Source organism: Pseudorasbora parva, chromosome 3, assembly GCF_024679245.1.
Source record: "Pseudorasbora parva isolate DD20220531a chromosome 3, ASM2467924v1, whole genome shotgun sequence".
NCBI classification, from domain to species: domain Eukaryota; kingdom Metazoa; phylum Chordata; class Actinopteri; order Cypriniformes; family Gobionidae; genus Pseudorasbora; species Pseudorasbora parva.
The window spans coordinates 28,924,660-28,944,762 of NC_090174.1; the positions used below are offsets into that span (position 1 = coordinate 28,924,660).

At 38.3% G+C, this 20,103-nt stretch overlaps 1 protein-coding gene across 4 annotated transcripts in view; it reads left to right on the forward strand.

Moving 5' to 3' along the window:
* rtkna (rhotekin a) overlaps positions 1-20,103 on the forward strand; it is an 82,355-nt gene that overhangs the window by 44,082 nt on the left and 18,170 nt on the right. Inside the window, exon 1 of one of the 4 annotated variants that reach the window (XM_067438302.1) lies at positions 5,529-6,129. The exons of the other annotated variants lie outside the window; for them this stretch is intronic. Coding sequence (XP_067294403.1) covers positions 6,106-6,129 — 24 coding nt within the window. The 5' untranslated portion in view covers positions 5,529-6,105. Of the gene's footprint in view, positions 1-5,528; positions 6,130-20,103 lie in introns of those variants that run through there. 4 annotated transcript variants of the gene reach the window in all.

Genomic DNA, 20,103 nt, shown 5'->3' on the forward strand with positions numbered 1-20,103 from the left:
GTTATTACCATTTACTTTTATTTAAAAAAAAGTTTTGGTCCATATCTCCTATTATGTTTCACAGAAGAAAGAAAGTCTTACAGGTTTGGAACGGTATTTGTGTTAGTAAATGATTTAAATACATTTTTGTGTAGACTATCCCTTGAAGACTGCAGGTGCGGACAACCCTTATTTACTATCAGGATGTTCTAGATAGATTTTTACCATTTCTATCCTCAACCTTTTCTTGGAAACTGATCTCTGGTCAGCTGCTCAGTACATGTCTCTGTCAACAAGCACATAAAATGGACTGAAGAATAGACGCATGTGTATGTAATCTTGACGTGATCAAGAATCCTTTAGGTTAATCCAGTTTACTGTGCTGCGTTGTAGATGATGCATTGGCTCCCATTGGCTAAGGAATGGGGATGCCTAGTCTTAGAGATGAGCTGGCACCTACTCTATAGATTAACCCTTTGTCTGTTTATCTATTTATCCATCTATCTAGCTATCTGTCTGTATGTCTGTCTTTAAACTTTTGTATTGGCAAAATGTGCTTTTCAATTAATCATGAATGAAATTAACTTAATTTTATTTTTGAATTGAATTGAATTTTTTGTTCTGCTTTCATGCATTTACATTTGATTTCTAAGGGTGCGTTCACAGTTGTAGTTCGGTTCGTTTGGTTCGTTTGGTCCGGACCAAAAAACAAAAACAAACATAATAGTCCTGGTCCGCTTAGCGTTCACACGGGCATTTTTAACAGCGAACCTAAAGATACCGAACCAAAGGCACACGGAGACGCTCACAACCTGATTGGTTGGTTTATATGACGTAGGAGCTGGCTTACCGAACATTCAAAACAATGCTGTGTGCGGATTACACACGCGGGCATTTTATGTGTGTACATATGGCATTATTTTTTACCAGAGAACTTATGAAGAGCTCATGAAATGTTCACAACATTCAAAACAACGCTGTGTGCTGGATTAAACGCGATCATTTTATGCGTGTAACACATATGGCATTATTTTTTACCAGAGAACTCATGAAGAGCTCATGAAATGTTCCAAACAACGCTGTGTGCTGGATTAAACGCGATCATTTTATGCATGTAACACATATGGCATTATTTTTTACCAGAGAACTCATGAAGAGCTCATGAAATGTTCAAAACATTCAAAACAACGCTGTGTGCTGGATTAAACGCGATCATTTTATGCATGTAACACATATGGCATTATTTTTTACCAGAGAACTCATGAAGAGCTCATGAAATGTTCAAAACAACGCTGTGTGCTGGATTAAACGCGATCATTTTATGCGTGTACATGTGGCATTATTTTTACCCGCTGAGAACTCATGAAGAGCTCATGAAATGTTCAAAACATTCAAAACAGCAGCAGGATTTCCTCCGTTGTGCAGAAAAGAGACGGCCGTTCTGTCATCTGTACCTGCTAATAATGGGCAACACAGGAACTTTGATGAGAAGAGCCAGGTATGCTTTTTGTGTGTTTTTTCTAGCATTTTCGAAACATGTTCGTCTGACCAAACATTGATTAGGCACTTCCTTGTTGCTCCACGTTTGCCCTCTAACGTTAAAGTTACTCATTTTGGATACACCGATCTTTCCGCGTCGTCAAATCAGCTGCATGCGTCGCATCTTGTGACATTACGTCCGGTTTTTGGTCCGTTTACAGGTCTTTGGTCCGTGTTGCGTTCATATATCAATCGAACCGCACCAGAGTTCGTTTGGAAGCGGACCGAGACCCATCTTTTTAGCGGTCTCGGTCCGCTTGTTTGGTGCACACCAGGGTTCGGATGGCAGCGTTCACATATGTTCAAATGAACCGCACTAACCGAGCAACCGCACCAGGGTTCGTTTTAATCGAACCAAACATTACAAGTGTGAACGCACTAAGTTTTCAGTTTGCTACCCCAATTCAAATTTTGGAATTCAATTAGAATTTAAAAGCCATTCTTAATTGAGTTATGAATTGTGCACAACAAGGAAGGACGCAATAGTGAAAGTTCTTCCATGCCATTTATTGTTTTGTTTTATTAATTTTGGTTGTTGTTGTTCTTGTTGTTTTTAGGATGCTGTCAGTAGACTTTATGATTTTAATCAATATTGGGCTTTCAATTATCTAGCAGAGTTGTTGCTAGGCTTGTTGCAATAATGCCAAAATCAATACTTCCAAAAGCCTTTTAGTAAATCCACTGATTGAACACCACCATTACCAGCTTGTGTTTTCAGGTCTACAGTATATTATCTGCTGCTCAAATGTGTATTTTCAGTGATGTCAGTGATTCATAACTGCTCATTTACTGTTGAAAAAATTTAGTTTTGTGTGTAAGGATACATTTAACAAATGTCAGCAAAGGGACACTAACTAAACTAACATAATGGATATCAAACGCAATGGGTTGGATATATTTATACATTAAAATAGGGATTTGTATATTTGGATATGCCACGGTTTATGAGAATATATTACCATTGGGGATTTGTTTCCTTTCATTCTGTTATGAAACTGGGAAGATTTTAAATATCTCATGTTGTGCTCCTCTTGTTGTGGTATGTGGTCAACTTCCAAACCACACTGCTCATTTCCTGCCTCAACGCACAGCCCCTCCTGAGGGCAGAAATCCTAGCCATATATTTCTCTAAGAATTTATTGGTTTTACAACAATACAGTGTGACATTACAATGATGTACAGTACAATGCATCTGTGACATCAAGACCAGTGAGATGTTAACAAGATGGAAGAAAAGGCACTGTTTTAGATGCTGTATATGGTGAGGAAGGAAACAAACTGCAGAGACAAGGTCAACACGCCTCAGATAGGAAACAAGATTTTGTTTGCTTGGGAAAAAAAGCATGCCTTCCAATGAGAAAGTAAATACGGTAGAAATCGGAAATCACAAGCCAATAAGGGAATGTTTGGGATGGTTATAAAGGCTGAACACCATGCTTGATGTACTCACTCAGACATAATTCAAAGGCAAGTGAGATCATTTCAAATCTGTTTATTTTGTACAAGACAAGTGTCTTGAACCATCAGATTGAAGCATTTAATCAAATTTTAAATGAGTTGCACTAAATCTCATCATTTTGCCTTTAAAAATCTGTTGTGTTCTCTATATTCTAGCAGGCCACTCTGTGACCCTGTGCCTTTGTGCAATGACGTCTGGCTTTTCAGTCTGGATGTTTACTTTATCCTCACAAATACATAATGCACTCACATTCCACTACACTTGGCTTCCTGTCTTAGTTTTCCCCCCTCTTTCCCACCCCCCCTCCTTCTCATTTTGTCTTTCTTGTATTAGCACAAGGCTAATTTTACTCTGTGATGTGTAGTCTGTGGCCCTGACAAATACTCTTCCTTCTTGTGACCAATAATACTGCAGTTAGCGCATGCAGCTGTTGTTAAACGGATCTTATTACTGCACCGATTATTCTTATAAAAAACATTCCTTGACTGCTGGATATGTGTTTCCACATGGGTGTTGAGGTACATACAGCCCGGGCACATACAGTACAGAACATCCTGAGGATGTGTGTGAAATGGTGTCAGATCAAAAATCCCTTTTCCTCTATAAAGCTTTCTTTCATCTCTGCTTGTTTCTCACCACGTTCATTGATTTTTAGGAAGACAATTCTCTAAAGTACCTCACTTCCTTTTCTTTCCGTTTCCCTCTCTTGGTTGCTCTTCCACTAGCTCAATACATTCAGCCAATCCCCCCAATTATTTACATTTATTCAGAATGGCACTTTTTTCTCTCTTTTTGCCTTCTTACAAATCACAAAAAAGAAACAAATATGTTGTTATTACAATGTATTTTTTATATAATCCAATGTCACTCTGATCTTACGGTGTGCTTTTGATTGTGCTATTCAATTACACAGATAGTGTATCCTACAAAAGGACCCAACAGCAGCACACAGGGCCTCTTGGCATCCATCTTCATTTTGCTGGCTCACTCCTCACCTATTTTCCACTTGGGTGAATACGACCCACTGTGCCCCCTAGAACTGCCATCTGAAGTGGCTTAATGAATCTAAGAGCCTGTCTGTCATAGCCCTGGCTTCAGTCTACCCTGAGCAGGCACTAGGACTGCATGTGGTTCAACTAAATTAGACTGTGTGCAACAAAACAGGATTGATGAAAATGCTGTTGACTTGGGTTACCAGGTTACACAAGCATGGGGCCGTGATCATTATTATTATCATTATTACAGGGTTGTTTGCTTTTGAGAAAGAAACCTGATAATGAACACTATCAGCATCTGATGAGCAGTAAATGGCATCATATTGTTTGTCTATATGTCTAAACTAATAGAAAGAAACTATTAGAAACTTAAAGCTGCACTATGTAATTTTTCTGTCCGCTAGAGGTCGCCTATTCAAAACAAAGGCGTAGTTTGATGACAACGAGTTTGAGCGCAGAATCTTGGGACATGTGGTCTTCACCTCACAGCCGGTGGAAAAGAATCGGGATAGGACTCATGTACAATGTGATTATTATTGTTACTGTTGTATGAAGCAGAGCAGGACAGAGTATTGTGGAGCTGAGCAAGGCGACTGGAGCAATTGTTGAACAACACACGGCTCACGAACGGCGGGACTTTTACTATGACGGGACGGGACGGGACACAGAGTAAAGCATTTCTGCAGAATAAAACCGGAAACCGAGGGTCGTCTCCCTCAGACGTCCCGGCTCCTTGGTTAAAATATATAACACTGGCCTAGTGTTTATTTTTTATTTTTTATATTTTACTGCAAAAATACTACATAGTGCACCTTTAACCAGAAAATCTCCTGAAGTCTTAAAGTCAGCATGAAGCGGAAATGTCGATAGTCTTTTCTTTTATGTTGTAATCAATGCTAACCCTTACAAATTAGAGATAGTGGGGTGTTATCAGCTGGCAATCAAATATTACTATAGCCATATTTATGTAGCATACTAGTTATTTGAAATAATTAAAATGGTTAAAAATACACTGTAATGTCATAGTACTTTTTTAATTTTGACTGGTGTTCAAACTGGGTTTCAGGGTTTAGCAAAATAAAAAATGGATTCAGCTTTTGATCAGAAATCAGACCTTAGTTGATTTGTTAATCCAATAACAGCTAATGCACTTTGTTTGTGGAGCTATATCCACAGTAAGAAATAAATGTTGCCATTGTCACCTTTAGCTTTGGAGTTTTGCCTTTCTTTCCAGGTAGGCTATATACATTTTAACAATAGGCTACTCTAATCCAATAGCAATAGGAAGTTTATAATCAGGGTGGCTGCAGCATCTAAAGGTTTGAAAGCCCCTGAGTAAATATACTGTGTCATCTAATCATGGTCTGCACCTCTGCATGTATGCATCTTTAATCACGAAGCTCTTTGGCAACTTTGTCTCTTTGGACTCTCGCTGCTTTATAAAGATTTAATTGGTTTAACCCACGTGCTGATGATCTGAACCATATTCTCTCCACCTGCTCCACTGAGGAGCGTTATTTCGAGCACTCCCTGCTATTGTTAGAGGGGTGATGTAATTCAACGTGGATTTGAAGCGGACGAGGACAGAAGATGGAGAAAGATTGGTGTGGTCCAGCAGCGCTTCGACTGACAGCTTTGTTTTGATCGCGCGACTTCTGTAGGCTATAACATTCTACGAGGGCACGCGGTGTGTATATTTGTAACTGTTTTCTAGCTTTCTAGGAAAACCTGATGTAAATGTTTTTATTTTTTTGATGGACATACACCGGACCGCGACTGTAAACCTCCAGAAGTCAGCAGCACCGACGCCCCCTCTCCTCACTGGTTGGCTCCCACACACTCATCACCGCAGCTCGTGTTGACCCCCTCTGGACTAGAGAGAGAGAGAGCGCGAGCGAGAGAGCGTGCGGCTTAATGACAGCTGAGAGATGAGCTCGACCAGATGACCGTGTCAAACACCGACGGTCCCTAGCTATTCTCTCTACCGTTGTGACAGCCACGCACTGATAGTTGCGGAGGAATGGACATTTGATCACTTGGTCATTTCAGAGTTGCAGTGGATGTGCTCTGCTGGATTGCGTAAGACCGCGCGGTGATTTCGGAGTTCGAGCTGCTTCGAGCCACTCTTCCAACATGAATAATACGAAGAATCAGCGAGTAAGTGATGACGTTTCGCGATGTGCACTTCCAGATTTGATTTCTAGTTCTGGTGGAAAAGACTATTTATGATTGTACTGTCAGGGTTTGTTTTATAAATGTGGAAATATGTCTTTAATGCCCTTAGTTTGATGATAATGCATAGTATTTTTAATGGATGTTATTGTAATGCTCAGGTGCGCGTGCAGCAGCAAGGTCAACTGCCCGCGCGCGCTCATACCTGCATACATGATGCGCGGAGGAGGCCTGTCTCTTTTCAGCCTATATTAGACTACATTCAGTTAACGTTTTTGAGGAAATGTGCTCTATTCGTGTTTTTAACAAGTTTATAAAGTTTAAATGCAATTATTATTATTTTTTAAATTACAATATGTATAGCCTACGGGCCATTAAGAAGGGCTGTAAGTTTGCTGCATCATGTATTGCTAAAACAGAATAATGGGAATAAAATAGTGAAATAAAATTTCTATTATTGTATTAATGATTGCACTGTACAAGATGGATTGTTGGGGGAATTTATTATTCTTGAAACAATGGTTCTACTGTACTGCAGTGACAGAACTGTGTAATGGGAGGGGATTTTTTATTAGGAAAAAAAGCCAGGATGGGGCTTTGTGGGCCCATTGCAAAATTTTCTCTTGTTTTCTTTTCTTTTGCAATAGAAACAGAGAGCTAGCAAACCCTGTTTGGATATACCGTAGGTTCTGAACTTCTGATTGAGACCCTTTAATTCTTCTTGCACAGTTCATGGCTGAGAGAACGTTAGTTGTTAATATCGATTGAGTCTAGTGTTGATATGCATGCATTTTTGAGTTCTGTTTACTTAAATATTGCTACAGATTATTAATGTCCGATTTGTAAACAAATCGTTCTTTTGAACCTATTTTCAGGCTGTTGGTCGATTTTAAACATTCTTTCCCAAATCAAGATGTCTTTCCGGAACCGGTCTGAACTGTTCTCGACTTAACAAGATGCGAATGGTCTCTTTCAAACTTTTATTTGGAATTTCATAAAGATTTGATGGGATGGAGAGGAGAGGAAGTTTAATAGAAACATAGCAGAGTTGTATTTTTGTTTAATGTCTATTTAAATTATATTCAGGATCTAAATTACTTTATTGAAACATTTTATGTCACGTAATGTCACGCTGGATGTCAGGGACCATGTGATAATGTAAAACACATTAGTGTCATTTATCTAGCATATGTTTTGAAATTACCCCATGATCTCTGCCACATTATAACTTAATTTCTGGGAAACTCTTTAGTTTAGGGTCCAATTATCTAGAGTAATAGTTGCTTATTAGCATACATATTACTGTTTATTACTTATAGAGCACATATGAATGCCTTTTTCTGCATGGCCATATTCTACATCCCTTACCTAAACTTAACAGCTATCTCACTAGCTGAGGCAAAAGTCATAGTTAATAGTTTGTTTGAAATTGAGAATTGCACTCTAATCTGAAATTCAGATAATGCACTCCCCTATCTAACCATTCAGATTCTTCTTTTTGTTTTTGTGTGTTCACTTTTCTCAATGTCAATGAGTTAATCTGTTGTGAGGGTTCAGCAGGACCATGTTAAACCACTGGCGGTCTGATGCAGAAAAGGTCAGGTTTGAAGAGATGATTAAGCGCAGAGACAGCTTGCTCTTTTCGCTTTAAAGATTTCTTGGATTGTTTGCGGGATCCTTTTGGTCGTGACTCTCGCCGTGGTGTTCCTCAGGAACTGAATCAATAAAGATCAATGTGAGAATGTTTGGCGGCCTGTCTTGATGTACAGGATTCAGTTTAGGCCTGCCTGATGCTGGAGCTGCTGCGGCTGCAGTTGAATCATTACCATCTAGTCTGACTGCATTTAGAGGATCAATATTTGCTGGAGAGATGCTGTTCCTTCTTCCCGATTGTCTACAGAGATGCAGCTACAACATAAGAGAAATACAGCTTTAGACTGTAGATTTCAGATTACAGTTTCACTTCGATTTTGAGATAATATATGATATATAGCTTCACACATTAAATGAAGATGGCTGGGTATGTAACAGCCATAATTGTAATTGCAAGCATAAGTGCCTCTTAGACCATTGAGATCATCATTCTGTTCAGATTTTTCAGAGTGTGTTTTGGGAGAGTAGCTCAGCATGGCATGAGCCATTTACTGTCAAGCAGAACTGTATAGTTTCATTTAGACAGTGCTGTTTATGTGCACGGACCAGAGAATGACAAGATGTGTAGATAGAGTGGAACAGAGATGAAGAGATGGACAAGAGAATGTTCACCATTAGAGGCCGTATGGGTGAGTGAAGCCGCACTCTCTCTCTCTCTCTCTCTCTCTCTCTCTCTCTCTCTCTCTCTCTCTCTCTCTCTCTCTCTCTCTCTCTCTCTCTCTCTCTCTCTCTCTCTCTCTCTCTCTCTCTCTCTCTCTCTCTCTCTCTCTCTCTCTCTCTCTCTCTCTCTCTCTCTCTCTCTCTCTCTCTCTCTCTCTCTCTCTCTCTGTGTTTTATGTGTCTGCCATTCTGAGAGGTTGAAATGCCAGCGTGTTCATCACACCGCTGAATTCTGAATTCTCAGCTTTACTCACACTCACCCTGCCCATACAGAAGTGTGTATTCACAAGTGCTTGCTCATGTGTTTGTGTGCGCGCGGTGGAATCAGTTTGTGCTGAAACAGTTTTAAAGTCTATTCACGCCAAAAGCTAAACAAAAAGAGTGAATCATCAAACCATAGAAAAAAAGTGATAAGCTCATTCACTTTCAGTACTGCAAGATACAACCCATCTAAAACTCATTTTACTTTTGTATCACGTGGTGATACAAAAGTCAGTGTAACCAGAGGATAATTTCTACCTGTAACTATATTTAATATAAGATGAGGTAAAAGTGTAGACAAAAATAATCAAGGCATGGCTTTTGAAAGCAAAGAAAATATTTGTCATTTTCATTTACAAGCAGTAGTATGACTATTTATTAGACCTTTTTATTATATCAGACTTGCTTCTCTTACCTCAGGCTTGGCTCTCACACTAAATGTTCTTTGTATGGTATACAGTATGTGGCCTATTCTCAAAAAGGGCAGAGATTTATTGTGTTGGAGAGAGTGTTTGTGTGTGGTATAATTATATATGAGTTATTAAATATGCATGTGTCAAAGCTGTATTTTCATACTTAAGTATGAAAGCAGCATTAGTGGGAGAGAGGGCAGCGTGTGGGCTTTGTGTGTGTTAGTGTGTGTAGGTTATTAATGTGTGCTGCTTTCAGTGTGTGTCAGTGGCTCTGTGTGCTTTATCTGGAGGTGGTTGCTTTGTGCATGTAGGGGTCCACACTCAAAACACCAAAATCCCACACAAGCAGCCTGTTTTATGTGTTTATATGAAGCGTGTTCCTCAGGGGTCTTTTGCTTTATAGCTCAGCGACCTGTTTTTTGCAAAGAGAAAATGCAGGTTAAACTTAGTTTGCCACTAAAGTGCTGAGCTGGTATTTCAGCATGTGTAGGGTGACATTCAGAATGTAAGTGAACACTAGAGCACAGACTTATTAGGCTTACTTATTAGAGATTTACAACCAGTGTGAATGTTTGTTCATTTCTAAAATACGTTTAGTTCCTAGAGAATGTGACTTGTGTAGGCTAAAATGTGCACTTAAAAACACCAAAGCCAGTGGTTCTCACCCTTTATACTAACAATATACTGAAGGCTAAGATATTTTCTCTGGTGGTGCTATTGTTGTAGTGATGATAAATCTGCTTGTTTGATAAAAAAAAAAAAATGGAAACAATGTTTAAGTTGATTTACTACTGCTAACTGTATGCTCTGCTGTAGTTATTTAGGGGACAAATTACAAATTGTGCTGCATTTGAGTTGCTTTTTTGATTGTTTATGAGAAGTATTTAAACCATTTTCATTTTTCAGACTGTAAAATTTGCCTGGCCTCACAAATTTACCTTGCAAGAGATTCTGAGCTATATAGACCAGAGTATTATAGAGAATTCAAATTAGCCTGGTTTGACCTTGGACAATAAGCAACCACTTAGCAACACCCTGGTAACCAAGCAGAACAACCCGACCAACCCAATAGCAACACTCTAAGAACCAGTAAGAATCTTAGCAACTGCATAGTGTTTGTTAATGCTGTGCTCATTTTATTAAAAAGATGGTTTTAGCATACATTTTCTTTTCACATGATAATGACAGAGGCCGTTGATCAAATGATAATCAGATGGAGAAGAGAATTAACCAGACAAGCACTTTTTCTGCATTTTAAAAACATTCAGCTGCCAGGATGTCCCAGCAATATGATCACGGTTGTCCACAATCTAGCACTGAGAAGAACCAGCCTGGAGATTTGTGGCAAATTGCATTCCGCACAAATTATTAGTGTGTTTGTGTGCCTTTGTCCAATTTGCATAATACCTTCAGTGTATCGGGTGCTAAAACAATGCAGACAGTGCAAACAAATATGTGCTATCATCAGCTGCTCTTCACTGCAAGTCAGTGGAGAACACACAGATCACACTAAGACCAGCATTTTTGCTACATTTTTCATGCTGCTTTCTGTGTATTTCTGGATGTGTTGTGTTTGACCTACCAAAACTAAATGTGTGTTACCAGAGCACATCTTAACAGACGACTGGTGCGGATGCCCTATATATCTTAATATATCTCTTCTTCTCTCACATTTTCCCCTCAAGTCACACTTACCTTGTTTTTTCCCAACTTGATAAATTCAGTATCCCTTCAATGGCCTTATTTTCATCACACCCTTTCAATTAGTTTGTTTTGCTGCTGCTTCTGTTTTGTCCCAGTTTTACCCTTTACTCTTCCTTCTTGTGTTTTCAGTCTTTCTCTTTCCTGCTGTGAGTTGCTGACGGTGTGCATGAGAAAGATCTCAGAGAAATGCAAGACTATTCATGTATCTGCATGTGCAAAAAATCTGTTGCCTCAAGCTCAATCCATCTAATTCTTTCATTTCCAGATTGTGTATGCGTAATAAAGTGTACCTCAGAGGTATGATTGTACAAAATCTCTTTACTCATGCAAGGTGCGTTAGAAATATACTGGAACAACGTTCCTGCAGACAGCACACAAACTGCACAAAGAAGCTTTATTGATTACATGTATTGGTGTAGTTTACCAGCAGTGACTGCTCATCCATACTTCTAGGAAGAACATAAACAGACGAAGAAGACTAGGGAAAGGCAATAGATGGGAGGGAGGAAGGAAGCAAACAAACAATACTGAAACAGGCAAATAGTTGTAAATTATTGCACACTATCCCTCACAATGATAAAATGATGCTGTGCTCGAATTTTAATTCAGCCCTAAAATGTTTGACTAATGGCCTCTTTCTCTCACTCCCGGATGATTGCTTATGCATACAATCTTCTTTGCAATCATCTTTCAAGTAAAGCTAAAAATTAGAAGAGGAAACAAAAAAACTAAATCTGCAGATTTTTTTCTCATGGTCTACCTTTCCTGTCCAGGTCAGTTTGAGTAGGACCTGCCATAATCATACAGAAAGCGAATGACAGGACAATGCTTTATGTGCTAAAGAGGATTTAGTGCATGTCATTGAGGATTTAAATGAATGAGTGTTAGTGCAATGACGTGAGATGGATTTTGAATGACTCATGCGTAAGTTTGATGTTCATAACATTTATAAAAATTGGTTGTTAAATGTTTCACCTTATACCATTCAGAAGTTTGGGCTCAGTAAGATTATTTTCTTTTAAATGAAATGAATACTCGTATAGTTTCTCGAGGACATCATATTAGAATGACTTCCTAAGGATCATGTGACACTGGCAGCTAAAAATTCACCATCACTATAATCATCAATATAATAGTAATAATATTTCACAATATTAATGTTTTACTGTCATTTTGATAAATGATAAACGCAGGCAATAAATGTAAATAATAAATGTAAAATGTATTTGGCTTTCTCGTCCAACATCACTGCCTGACCTCACAAATGCGCTTCTAGAAGAATGGTCAAACATTCCCAGAAACGCAATCCTATACCTTGTGGAAAGCCTTCCTAGAAGAGTTAAAGCTGTTATAAAAAAATATCTCTGACCCCAAACTTTTAAACAGGTGTATAGATGCGTATGACAAGTAATGTTCCTTAGTTTAGCCACTATTAGAAGGAGTGTGAAGCCTGTATCCACTTCTTGAAAAGTATTGTTCTTTATTTCCATCTTTCTCTGGTCAGGTGGGCTAATGGCAGCTGAGATTGTGTGCTCAGCAGGGCAGTTAATCCGGCCTGCAGACCTGCACTTTAATAGACATGCTAATGAAGAGCTTCCATAACTAGTACACCAGTCACACAGCTGTGTTTGTGCTTTAATAAGTCAAGTCAATAGTGTATTGGGAAAACCATAACAAAGGGCTTCACTGCTTTACAACACTTGCTTATAGCATCAAATGCCAAATTGCTTTTTCTTTGTTACTGTAAGTGATCTCAATGAATGTATAGAAGCTTGAACTTGAAGCAGAAAAAAGCAGTCTGATGTCGATTCTGCAGGGGGTCTTTCTGCTTTTCAAGCTCTCTTGTGTGCACATTCTCAGCCTTGATCTTAATGAGGCACAAAAGCTCAGTTACACACAGTCTGAGAGAATGAATCTGAGAGAACAAAAAAGCGCACAGAGCATGATATAGGGACAGAAAGAGAGAGATGTTTACTATGATTACAGTAATAAACTTTCTCTGCCGACGCTGCAAATTTGTGGAGCCATAACTTTTAAAGTTTGTTGGCCATTTTGGAGGTACAAGAATGTCTTTACCTGGAAAAATGTAGCCATTAGTATTCACATCCAACCCATTCTCACTCCCAAGGCGTCAAAATCCGAAGCATGGTCAAGTGCCTTCTGCGTCACAACGAAGACGCTAAAGGTGCCCCTAGGCGTCATTTTTCGACGTGCTGGGTGCTCCATTCATTTCAATAAGAAACCTTTGGCGTCATACACAGACGCACTGGGTATGGGAATATTATCGTCATGGTGAAATTAAATTTTTGATTTATTTATTGAAATTATTTATTGGTTTATAATTTTGCCATTATGACATGTTGGAGTGTGCTTCTCAATTAAATTATAAGCAAGCATAATTTAATTTACATTTATTTCATTTACACTATTTAGACATGTTTTAATATGTAACCCAGCCCCACCCCATCTCTAAACCTTCCCATTTGTGTGAACATGATATAAAACACAGGATATAACATACGACTGCATCCATGAGTTATTCAAAAAAGTTAAATAATCCAAGTTCTCTGAGGCCAAACGATTGATTTGCATGAAGAAAATCCCCAAAAGCGATAGGCATCTCCCTCCGCCGAATATCATGAACACATCGAATTGGCTCTCGTATGTCTTATGACCAATTGCGTCATTATGTCAGCATTGATTGTAAAATGTAATTGGCTCTTGTGTGTCTTGTGACTGATTGCGTCATGTTTAAGAGTCTTTTGAATTATTTGAATGAGATATGAATTCGTTCAAGGGGCAGCGGGATAATTTCAGCGATTAAAACATCAAGATCAACTCTGTTCTTTACATGAAGACATCATATGACTTCAGAAGACTTGGAATACAGCATGAGTTAAAGGGATACTTCACCGCTTTTTCATATTAAACTATGTTATTCCCTTAACTAAAACGAGTTGTTACATACCTCTCTCGTCTCAGTGCGTGCACTTAATCTCTCGGCGCAGTAAAAAGTCCTGGCCGAAACATCTTTCCTCACACCTCCCCCTCATTCTCTCATTTCTGTCACTAGGGAGATGTGAGGGAAGATGTTTCGGCCGGGACTTTTTACTGCGCCGAGCCGAAGTACTCTCTAGGGTAGGAGTTGGGTTTGTTGCTCCAAAATATAAAAGTAGCCTTTAAATATTAATAAAATTATGTCTGCTTTTACAAACGCAAAGAATTAAATGCGTCTGTGTATGATGCCAAAGGTTTCTTATTGAAATGAATGGAGCACCCACACTGTAAAAAAAAAGGCAAATTTTGAACTTTTGCAGTAGAATCGACTTGGATGTTTAAGTTATTTCAACTTAAATTATGTTAAACTGACTTTAAAAAATGAGTTACATCTTGTATAACTAATAAAAACAAGTTTAACATTGCTTAACTTATTTTGATGAGTTAAAACAATGTAAAAACATATGTTGTCATAACTTATTGAACATATAATTTTTTACAGTGCAGCGCGTTGAAAAATGACGCCTAGGGGCACCTTTAGCGTCTTCATTGTGATGCGGAAGGCACTTGACCATGCTTCGGATTTTGAGTGAGAAGGGGTTGTCATATCAACAGCAACTGCACAGCGGGCACAGCACTACTTTGGAACTATGCGATTTGAAATCTGCCGTCTTTGCTTATCGCATTCTAGGCATATTTGTTTTTGAGCCATTCAGTTGAGCTTTAACTGTCATGTGACTACCTTACTCTCAATGGAGAAAAATACCCACAGATTAGTTAATGTTAATATAATACCAACATGTCTAATGTAAAATACCCACATGATTGTAATATATGATGTACACATTATGATCTCATAGCTGCATACATGCCTTTATAAGCTGCTGCATAATGTAATGGAAAGTAAGGTCAAGTCATACAGAATCACATCTGCAATCATGCATCTCAGACATTTATAAAAGTCAAAACAGTGTGAAGGAGAATAAAAACTGAGCTCTGTTGCATTTTAATGCAATCCATTCACGACAAGAGCTGACATTTAAAGGAACATTTCATGGAAAACAAGATTTTGCTTGCTCTTTTTAAATAAGAGTTCAATGTATGTTGACACAGTCATTCACAAGACAAAGAACTCTTTCTAGTCCACACAGTCCACTTTATCTATAGTTCAAAAATCATCATTGTATTTGTTTTAGAACCATGACACCTATCAACAGTATCAACACTATTTAGTATTCAGTTAGTAGTACACTGTAGAAAACTTTACAGCCATGAAGCATAGCATCAGTTCTGGCAGGTCACGTTAGTCAAGCTTGCATCAGTTGACTTTAAAGGGATAGTTCACCCAAAAATGAAAATGTGATCTGCTTAATCCTAATGCATCCCAAGATGTGTGTTTGTTTCTTCAGTAGAACACAAATTAAGGTTTTTAACTTCAGCCGTTGCAGTCTGCTAGTCATAATGCATGTGAATGGGTAACAACTCTATGAGAGTAAAAACAAACATGCTTAGACAACGTGCACAAAAACCCTGCTGCTCGTGACAACACATTGATGTCTGAAGACATGAACGGATCTGTTTCTGTTTTTATTTTTTGCAGTGTATTTTATATTTGCTTTATATTTGCTATATAGTAAAAAAAATTCATTATTGAATGTTTATATGAGATTGGCACAAAACTGATTGGTCAGTAGTTTTCAGTCAGTGGTTTCTTACCTGGTCCAGCAGGCCATCCTTATTTTTTAACAAAAAAATGTGTTGAATAGTGTGTTGAATAGTGTGTACATTGAATAGTGTGTTGAATAGTGTGTACATATTGTAATAAAAATCAATTTGAATCGACAGAGTGTGTATACTGTACTCAGCAGATCTACATGTTTACCTGGTGTAAACCTGATAGTAAACTGTTCCTCCAAGGTCACTGCTTCTGTTTTTTTTTAGCACGTCTCTATACTTAGAGCAGCCAGAGGTGCTTAACTGCCAATTAGCCTGCTTGAGCTGATTAGAGACCAGTCCCACACTCGGCATCCGACAGCATCAAAGTCTGAGATTAACGGCCATAAGGGAATACAGCTCAGCCTGAGTGTGTCACTGAAGCAGGCACACCCCCCACACACCCTTACCTCCACTAGCCCAGAAACTGAGCCTGTAAGGGGTTTAGCGGCGTCTCCGGAGCCGGGTGAAGAAGGGTAGCGAGTGTCAGGCCTGAGGTCAGCGTGCTGTGTTTGGGTGTGGAGAGGGGATCAGTGGCTGTCAGAAATGAATGAACCCTGGAGAGAATATGTGTGCCTGTGGAAAGTTTGGCCATGTTTTTATACAGATTATATAGTGAGCAAATCCCTTCGATGCCAGTGGTTAAACCAGAGCTTATGGTTTCATGGCTAAAGGTTTAACCTAAAGTTGCATGTTTTATCTATAATTAGGGCTGCAGCTATTGATTCTTTTTGTAATCGATTAATCTAGCACTTAATCGACCGATTAATCAGATAATAATGACTTTTTTCTTTATTAAAGAGCAATACTAAATAAGAGAAAACAAGACGGGTATCTTAAAATTAACATCTAATTTGTTAAGTTTTATTGATGAAATTGCATACATTAATAACTGTCTAAACAATTTTAATGCATACAATTGCCATATTATATTATATTAAAATCTATTTCAAGCACATAGTTCAATTTAAAACTAAGCGTACAACCAATACACTAAAATAATAGTATGCTAATGCAAATAGTAATAATCCCTTTTCAGCTTTTTTTCTGCTGAACAGGTAAGACATTTCAATGGTTGAATTAGGCTATGTAACAGCACACCTGTTTGCTTAATTCATGCAGTTAAGGAGTTTTCCTTTGTTGTGCCTTTCTCGTTTTGCTATGTGCATTATGGTAACATCAGTTATTTTGAGCTTGCTATGAGAGGGAGCTTCACCTCTACTCCACTTTAATGTGTTGGTATATGAATATTTGAAATTAGACTGCACATAAATGGAAACTGTACTACAGGTAGCCCTAATACACAGTAAATGTAGTCACGCAATCCTGATAACATTAACAGTTTGAAAAAGTATAATTTGCAGTTTGACGTGATATGATAAACGATCGTTAGATTAATCATCACAATGTATTGCAATGCTTTTTTCTCCTTAGTTGTTCAGAACAAAAGAGGATGAGCTACGTACTTGTTCAGATGACATTCTTATGTCGGTCATACTTTCAAACAGTGAAGTCTGTGATTGTGAATGACAGTATCCACACCGGAAGGGTGACTGACAGCGCTTCTCCTGACAGCTGCACATTTGATTCCTCCGCCCTTGCCAACCGGGGCACTACTCATGTAGAGTTGATAATTTCGCGAATAACCGCAATTGCAGTTTTCGAACAGAGATGGCGACAAAGAGGAAAAACTACGGACTGCAGCTTTAAATGTTCAACGTCACATCCTGAAGCTCAACACACAGTTGTCTTCATAAAATAGCGAGACTAAATAATATTACCAGTGCTGATGCCACTCACTCTCTCGCATTGCGGTCTTTGATCTTGACATGAGCTGAAAACGAAAGTTAAAGAAAGACACGCATTCATTGCGTTTTATCATGAAATGAGAGTTCAGCGTCTTTATTAAAATCAACACATTAATGATTTCTCTCCTCCACCCGCAATTTTTGGGATGTTTACCCACCTGAACCTCACATAACTGCAATCCACTCATACCCCGAATCATTATACAAAAATGTCTTTCTGCAACATCCGTGTGTAGTTAAAGGGACTAAACAAAGAGTCGAGGCAGATAAATTAAAAAAAAATCTTTTTTTTTAATTAGAATAACTTGAGTTACTCGATTAATCGTTTTAGCCCTATCTATAATGCATTATATTAATTAGAACAGGGCTCTTGGTCATTGGTCAAATTATTAAGGCATTTCATAAGAATATGTGTAAAACATTACAGATTCTGGCCAAGACAAGATATACAAGTCAAATTGTGATTCTCAATTCTGTAGGCTTTGCATAAGGAATTTAAGTGAGGTTATACTATAGGCTGAACACGCACACCAATATCGTTGCATGTGCTGATTCCCAGATTGCACACCTACACCTACACAATTTTATTTTCCATCACAGATGTGGGCTGTGTATTGTCAAAGTTCACAGCTCAAGCATGCACATGTATGCTCACGCCCCTTCTTTTTTCTGTCTCAGCCTGCGCAACTCTCTCAGTTTTCTGCACACAGACACATCTTTTTCCCAAACACACATTTACACACACCCCTTTTCAGTTGTCCAAAACCAGCTGTGCTGGAATGCTTCTCGCCTTTGTGTGGGAACAGCTGGCTGGAGAGCCATAGTCACACACTCTGCATTTTAGACTGCCCTCACACACACACACATATACAACAACATCTCAAATGGCCCATTGTGTGCGAAGAATGAGACTTGTGTATTGCTGTGCAGCTTAAATAGGATTCCATTTTGGCCTACACAGTGCTAACAGGGTGATTTCTGTGTGTCTGGAGTACAACTAGCTTGTTGAAGCTGTTATTTTCCTTCGATTCATTGCAAGTGATGGAGCTTCCACTGGCAATGTTTCTTCAGTTTTTTGTAGCGTTTGAAATGGGTTGACAGGGTTACTGCAGGTCAACCGAACCCTGCCCACAGCAGCTTTGCCGTGAAATCCAAACCATAGAAATTTGACTCTTAAATCTCTTGAGTAGATTATCTGTCAATATTCACTGGGTGTTTACCTGAAAAAAAAAAAAAAATAATAATAATAATAATAATAATAATAATATATATATATATATATATATATATATATATATATATATATATATATATATATATATATATATATATATATATATATATATATATATATGGTAGGGTTGCTGATAAGAATAACACAATGAAATGATCATTAAAATATGTTTATATATTTTAAATAAAAGTATTTTCCCCTGCAGTAAACAAAAATGAATAGGTGAAAGGGGACATAATATAGGCTAGTGTATTTATAAAATCTTTTTTATAATAGAAAAACAAAGCTATTATAAATGGACTGTATAATACTGATTTGGAAAGTTAGTTGTTGTATATTTATCTTTTATAGCTGTTTTGTATATTTATCTTTTATGTAACTGGATATCTTAGCTTACACAAAAGGATTTGCCTTTTGCCTTGCAGAAAACGGAATCAACAAAACTTTACTCATCATCAGTGTCCCTTTTTGTCCCTTCAAACCCCACGTGTCCCTCCCAAGGTATCTCTACACCCGTATCAATGGGAAAGTCAAATACTGTCCACAGCGCCGGCACTGTGCTGTTGTGCCGTTTGCACTTCCGTTCAAACCACATGAACGAAAAGAAGAGCGCTGGGATTGGGTGGAACAGATGAGGAAGGCGGGTGCATATTTGTGGTTTACTAATTGGGGGTTGACTGGCCTCGGTCAGTGAAATCCAGTGTGTCTGTGGGTGTGGTCAGTGATTTAGCCTTTTCAATTGGTGTTTTGCCTTAGGGTGTCACCATATTTTCTCTTTACTGTGAGAAAGTCAAGGTTCGGTAATGCAGAAAAGCACATTAATTAGTGTGGTGGGAACTTTTGTCTTTTAGTGTAAAGCAATTTGTAAAAGTAGCTAAAGAATATAATACCACTCACTCACTCTATAATCTGCCTTAGTGCTAAAGGTGATGATAATTTCCTGTGTTTCTTTGCAGGCCTGTGGTTAACATAGTTGGCCATTTTCCAGTGCTAATTATGTTCACACCCATTTAAGCTGCTGCAAGCAAAAGCAATCCAGGTCATACTGTGTTTTAAGTTGGTCAGCGCAGCTCAGAAGATTTAATTCTCCCTTCTCTTTAGCCTTGCAGTTCAGCTGCTGCTGTCAGTCAGGAGAGATTCACACAGATGACTGCAACCAAGTGTTCATGACAGGAAATGACTTCACAGCATTTGAATCCTCTGAGAAGAGCAAAATATGTAAACTGTTAAGAGACATAAACTTTGACCTATTAAAGATATTTAAAGGCGATTTGAAAAAGCTCACTGTGTTGCTGTTCAGTAGGCTTATATCTTGCGTTCTAATTTGCTGTTATAAAATCTTAACTATCAAGACTTCTTTGGTCAACTGTCTTCATTAAAAAAGTTCATATGCTGCTCTAAAGTGATCCATAATGTTAATTTACCACAGTTAAACTTGCGATGATATGCGAAATGAGTGTTGGCAAATAGTTCCTCATTACAAATGACACATCAGTACTGCTGTGCTAATTGCTAA